General features: G+C 40.0%; 1 protein-coding gene across 7 annotated transcripts in view; it reads right to left on the reverse strand.

Annotated features, from left to right (window-relative positions):
• The window catches only part of LOC4578503 (muscle calcium channel subunit alpha-1), a 75,932-nt gene that overhangs the window by 52,814 nt on the left and 16,954 nt on the right, over positions 1-6,164 (reverse strand). For 4 of the 7 annotated variants that reach the window (XM_061655550.1, XM_061655552.1, XM_061655551.1 and 1 more), the window contains one exon: positions 4-796. In XM_061655550.1, the coding sequence (XP_061511534.1) occupies positions 4-796 (793 nt within the window). The other 3 variants (XM_061655549.1, XM_061655553.1, XM_061655554.1) reach the window with 3 other exon arrangements.

A 6,164-nucleotide genomic window follows, 5' to 3' on the forward strand; every position in this document is an offset into this window, starting at 1 on the left:
TACTTCCATTCGACTATTGCGATGCATAATTTCCGCAACGGGTTAGTCCGTGTTAGGCAAAACAGGGCTCGCATAGGTCTATCTGGTTGAGGTTTTACACCAGCACGACGTGTCGGTTTTTTCGGAGCAATCGGTATGGTTGTTCCACCAATATTAATTGCTCCGGCACCTGTTGCGCCTATTGGTTCTGATGCAGCTGCCGCAACTCCATCCCCACCGCTCTGTATATTTGTCGTTCCAATTGCTGTTCCCGATATATTATGATTGGGGCAAGTAACTTCGCTACGAATCGTACTGTTAACTAACTCAGTGTCATCCATTTTGGCCGTTGCTTGACTCATTGCCGTAGTAGACTTTAGAGAAGTTTGCCATACATCAGATAAAGAGTGTTGCCGTTTGAGAAAAAAAGAACGAGATGAGTTCTTCTTTTGGGGACATATAACAGACGATTTTGTTATCCCTTTTCCACCAATAGGTTCAGCAGCCGGTTGGTTTAGAACACGTTTTTCGACGGTACCAGTGTTCTCACTTTCATTCCACTTTTTGGCTCCAGGCGATTTGTTGTGTGAAAATGATTTGTTTAATATACTAAGAAACTGATTATGTTGTTCGTGATGCTGGTGCTGTTGTTGCTGGTGCACCTGATCTGTGTCATCTGGCACTCGGGAAGCCAAGGAGTTCGAAACGTCAGATGTATGAAAAGTACAAGTTAAATTGTTTCCCGAGGAAAGCACATCTCTAAGCTTGCTCTTGTTTTTGGCTTGTTTCGAATCGGAAATATTAACCAGAAGATCACCTGAAAAAATTAAGGAAAAATGAAAAAAAAAACACTCACAAACACTGTCGCGTATTACAAAACCTAATTGCACAAACAGTTGTTCATCATTCATATTGTACATTTCATTAATGTATAATATTATTTCCTAGTTTGAAACTCTGTCACATCATTACAGTATCACTTTAAAGTGTGTATTACTGCAACATTATTGCTTATAAAAAAACGGCTTACCAAGAGGAGGATCCATGTTTTTGAATACTATAGTCGCTTTCTTTCTTTTTGCCATTTTCGATAGAGAAGGTGGGAAATACTTTCTTGGTCATCAAACGTTCCTTCATTTTCTAAGGCATCATTCATCTTAAACAGTTCCTTATCTCTGGCTTTATCTTAGTTTGGTATACATTCTCCACCTTAGCTTAACACAATTTGATTATTCTTATTACACTCTTGTCCCCTACACCGGTATGAAAAATACCGGAGTTTTTTGTAGAAATACTCAATAAGTAAACTAATTCATTTAACAAAAAACGCACAATTGACATGGTCATGGATAATGGTCATGGATTCTTTTAATGGTTTCTGTCACTGGTATGCTAAGTATAATTTTGAACATAATTTAATCAATTCATTTTCTACTTAATAACGCTGATTGCTAGACCGTCCATGGTTACTTTCACAACACACACATATCTATTCCTATATCATGTAATTTCAATTAACCTGGGCTCTCATTTACTGCATTTTAAGTGCAGTTTAATCACTAGCTGTACATATCTCATAGCATGCTCAATACGTTATACTAGAAAATAAGACTTCTTTTTCAATGCATTTGAAATGCGCACTACAAATGTAGCTCAGATTGTTGATAATTTTGTACTCTTACATTTTCTATTTTCAATACTTTGTTTAGCTTCTCACTACATGATGAATAAAGAATGCCACTTGCAGTCTGTATATGTATCAATATTCTCACGTCAAAACACAAGTGCGCAGAATCTCGATACACGAGCTCTCCTTAAGTTTGACTCTCTCTCTCTTGTGCTTGTTTTCTCCTGGTGGATCTCTGCTCGTTTATACACATGTTTATTCTCTTTCTTAACATGTCTGTGTCTCTCTTCAAATTGTTTTCAGTTCTTATGGAGTTTTGGTTTATTGTGTTTTAATCTTCTATCTAAACACTCGTCCAGAAATAGACTTTCACTGTATTAAGAATATCCAAGATTGTTCACATGCAAACCATTATTTAATACCAAGGCTATTGTTGATTTGTAGAAATGATTTCTTAAACAGTGTTATAAATGAGTGATTTGCCAATTGTTGCATACCACTCAAGTATTGTATACACTACGTATACACTATGTATAAATTGTTGTATTTCAAAATATATAATATAAATTAATGTATTTATATATATATATATATATATATATATATATATATATATATATATATATATATATATATATATATATATATATATATATATATATATATATATATATATATATATATATATATATATATATATATATATATATGATATAAATATACATGAATATATATACATATATACATCATTGATAGAAGCTTACATTTTTCTATAAATATTGAGCATTTGTGCCGCATATTCCTAAATTTTATTTAAAAAAAAAATAAAAAAACAGCATTATAAAATAAAGCATTTTGACCTCGTATGGATTTCTTCGAAAACGAATGGATTTCTTAGGTAACCCCATAAGAATTGTGCATAACAATACAAGTTCCGCCATAATCGCTAGTTTAACGGCAAATTTTGATTTAAAGCTAACAATGCACAGTGGGCAATGGCCATACAAACGTCGGGATGAAAATCAATTCCTCAAGCTATTACAGTTTTTCTTTATTCAATACAATTGCTCTTACTATACAGGGCAGTCCTATACACATTACACTATTGCATCAACAACAGCATCAACAACAATTGTTAGCAATTAAAACAAAGGCGGAATAGTTTTTACTAAAATTTTTTAAGTATTACGCGCTAAAAAAGCCGAGTGTACAGTTAGTTTAAAAAAGAACTGATTCTTATTTTACGACCTTTTTTAAACTATTTTTCTTCTGTTCAGCTTTGTTTTTATGCCTGTTAGTTTCAAATACCCTGACACGTAGTAGGATACTAGAGGTGTATGGCTCCTACAACAACACATGTCAAAATCGCTCGCGCTATTTTAAAAAAAAAGTTGAATAATTTTCGGAAACATGGATGGTCGCAGCTAATGTCAACGACACAGCGTAGGGAAAATGTTGATCTTTCCTATGACGATTTCATACAACTCACAAATAAAATCGAGTCGAATCACAAAAAAAATCACTCTCCAAAATGTAATTATCCAAAAATTTGGCAGTGATGTTTCGTTTTCAATCATTTATAAACTTTTTTTTTATAAAGACAAAAAAAACCTTTCCAATAACACATCCTAAATAGCCAGCTCGTACTTTATAGCTGATTTGGGGCTGTTTAACAAAAAATCGTTCCGATATCGTACTTTGTGGGTGGTAAAGATAGACGGTACTTTGCAGAACTATGGAGCTTTTTAACAAGCACATGGTACTCTCAAGAACCTTGTGGCTGATTAGCCTGATGTGTATGCTTCACGATGGAACTTGAAGGCTTGTTAAGAAAGCGTACCGAACTTGGTGGAACTTTATAGCTTTTTAATGCATGACATCGGTACAAGGTGGCTCTTGTCAAATTGTCAAAGACTGACGCCGTCAATCATCTCATTGCTGCTGCACAAGTTAGATTAGTTCTTTGAAGAAGGGATTTTGAGGGAAGTGATTGTGATTGTACAGTAAATTGTGATACATTTCGTGTAATTTATGAATAGTAAGGATTTAAAAATATACACATGTACACAATACAAAACAAATCCTGTTGTTTATTTCATGATGACGCTTGTTTGAAAATAAAACACAAAGAAAAATAATTCCCAGCACCGTAGCATAAGGAAGCTGCTTAGGCGCTATTTAGAAGGGCCATTTGGAACTTTGATGCTGTTTATCTACTGCAAAAAGCGAATTCAAGCAGCGATCTTTAGCATGCCAGAAATGGGTTGCTTAAGCAATTTTGCCTATTTGGGATTGATTATCAAAATCTAACCATCATATACCAAAACACAGTAAAACGTCGATTATCCGGGGACGGATTAACCGATGGGCGGCTTAACCGCGCGCATACATTTGATAGCTATTCAATCGTGGCGAACATTTAAAGTGGTAGTTAAGTTCGAAAAACATTAGCCGGCATCGCGAATAAATGAACTCTTTTTAACAGTCGTTTAAAGTTAATTTTGGTTTAACCCAGTTCATTTGTTGTTCATTCCTGTTAAAATAAACGATCGTCAAAACAGTTACCGGCTGCTCGATATCGCATACCCGCTGTGCAAAGCAACGGAAGAAATCAAGGCGTTCTGAGAATTTTATCATGCCCTCTTTTTCTCTCCAACGGCAAATTTGTCGAGCAGCTCGTCGAGCTGCCCGTCCCTGGCTCCGCCTCATTCCCCTCGCCTGAGCGCGCTGCCGAAGGTTTGGATGTGTTGGTGCGTCAGACGGCCAATCGCTGTCAGCCATCGTCCGTGCTCTTTCCCTCCTTAGCGCTATCTCATTCTCGCGTGTGGTCAATGCTCTCGAGCTGTTGTGGCGCCTAAAAATGCCGTTAACAAACATTGCGGCGATGAAGTTGCATTTTCACAAATCAAACCAAAAAAAGCGCAATGAGTTCAAACGCTGCCACGTAAAAATGACTATGGAATCGCTAGTTCACGCAGGAGGGTTTGTTGTGCATCGCGCAGAACTCTAATTCGCATTGACACGTTCAGCCCGGCGCTGATTTTCGCACTTTCCGTTCCACCAGCATCAAGAACGCAACCTGATTGTGAAACCAGCATCCTGGATGGGGGGGGGGGGGGGGGGGGGGGGTGGCCATGGGACCCCTACGATCATTAGTCACAGGCCCTAAAATTGTTGTCGCCATGGGGGGAGGGGAGGTGCAAATGGTTCTCCAGCCACGGAGCCCTAACGACCATCTTTCCGGGGGCCCTTGTCGTTAATACTCTGTCCACTTGTAGAGATCATCGGCGACCGCCTAGTCCGCCTACCGTTAGGTCCGCCGCTGGTTCATGACGGTGTTTTTTTTATCGTGGAGGTCCATCCTTCCCCCTGCCTGCAGCGTATACATCGAGCAGGAGACAGTGTGGCAGTACCCCCGTCGTGGGTTCTAACCGCGTATGAACCGTCCGCCGTAGCAAGAGGTGACTATCCGGCTACGTGGTACTCAAGTCGTGAAAAGGCCGGCATGATCGCGTTGGCTATTACGCCAATAATAATAATAATAATAATAATAATAATAATAATAATAATAATAATAATAATAAAAAGAACTTAGCGTAGCAGTCCACACTCGGGTAAGAGTTTGTCTTGATTTTGTTGCTGCCGGGCTACCGCTGTGACGAGACAAATACACGGAATGCACTCGACCAAAACATGAACCTATCGATCCGAACCCATTCCAAGGCATTGCCGGTCAACCGGCGTCATGATAACTACTCCAAACCAACAAGCCACCAGATTCTGGACGGACAGGTGCAGCACCATACGCGCACCGTAATAAACAAATCCAGAATCCTCTTTTGCATGGATTCAATTCAAAATGTTGTTTCCACTTGCGTCCGCTAGCCGAATCAGGAATAAATGTACAACATATCACACGCACGTTTGCTTAAATCATGTATCTTTTTAATACCCCCAACAGCAGAGCCGATCGCAAAGATGCCAATGCCAATGGTTGTGTTGTCTCTCAGGTAGCGAGATCGAAAATGCATGGACTTTGTGGCCGCAGCGGATGAAAATGTACCCAACAGAATCAAATAGTTTTGGGGTTTCCAAACGCACGCACACACACAAACACACAAACACGCGCGCGCAAACTCACACACAAACACGCGCGCGCAAACTCGCACACACACACACACACACACACACACACACGCGCGCGCGCGGACACTTGCATAAACGCGCGCACGCCAGCACGCACCCACGAAAGCGCGCTCGCGAGCACGCACCCCCGAAGTCGCGCAAGCACGCACCCCCCCCCCCCCCCCCCCTAGACCACCCCCTCCCCCTTCCCGCACGAGCGAGTACGGCTACCTTTTCGGTAGAACGGCTGGTTCAGCTTTCTTGTAGCGCATCCTCATTCAAAGCGCCGGGCGGGGTGGGGGATCGCGGCATGATAGAGTGAACGGTCACTTTCTACGCGCTGTGTGTGTGTGTGTGTGTGTCGAGACCCGAAAACTCGAGACAAATTTCGGCACATTAAAAAAAAAATTATTGCCATTATACATTGTGCTAC

This window comes from Anopheles gambiae, chromosome 3 (assembly GCF_943734735.2).
Source record: "Anopheles gambiae chromosome 3, idAnoGambNW_F1_1, whole genome shotgun sequence".
Classification (NCBI taxonomy): Eukaryota; Metazoa; Arthropoda; class Insecta; order Diptera; family Culicidae; genus Anopheles; species Anopheles gambiae.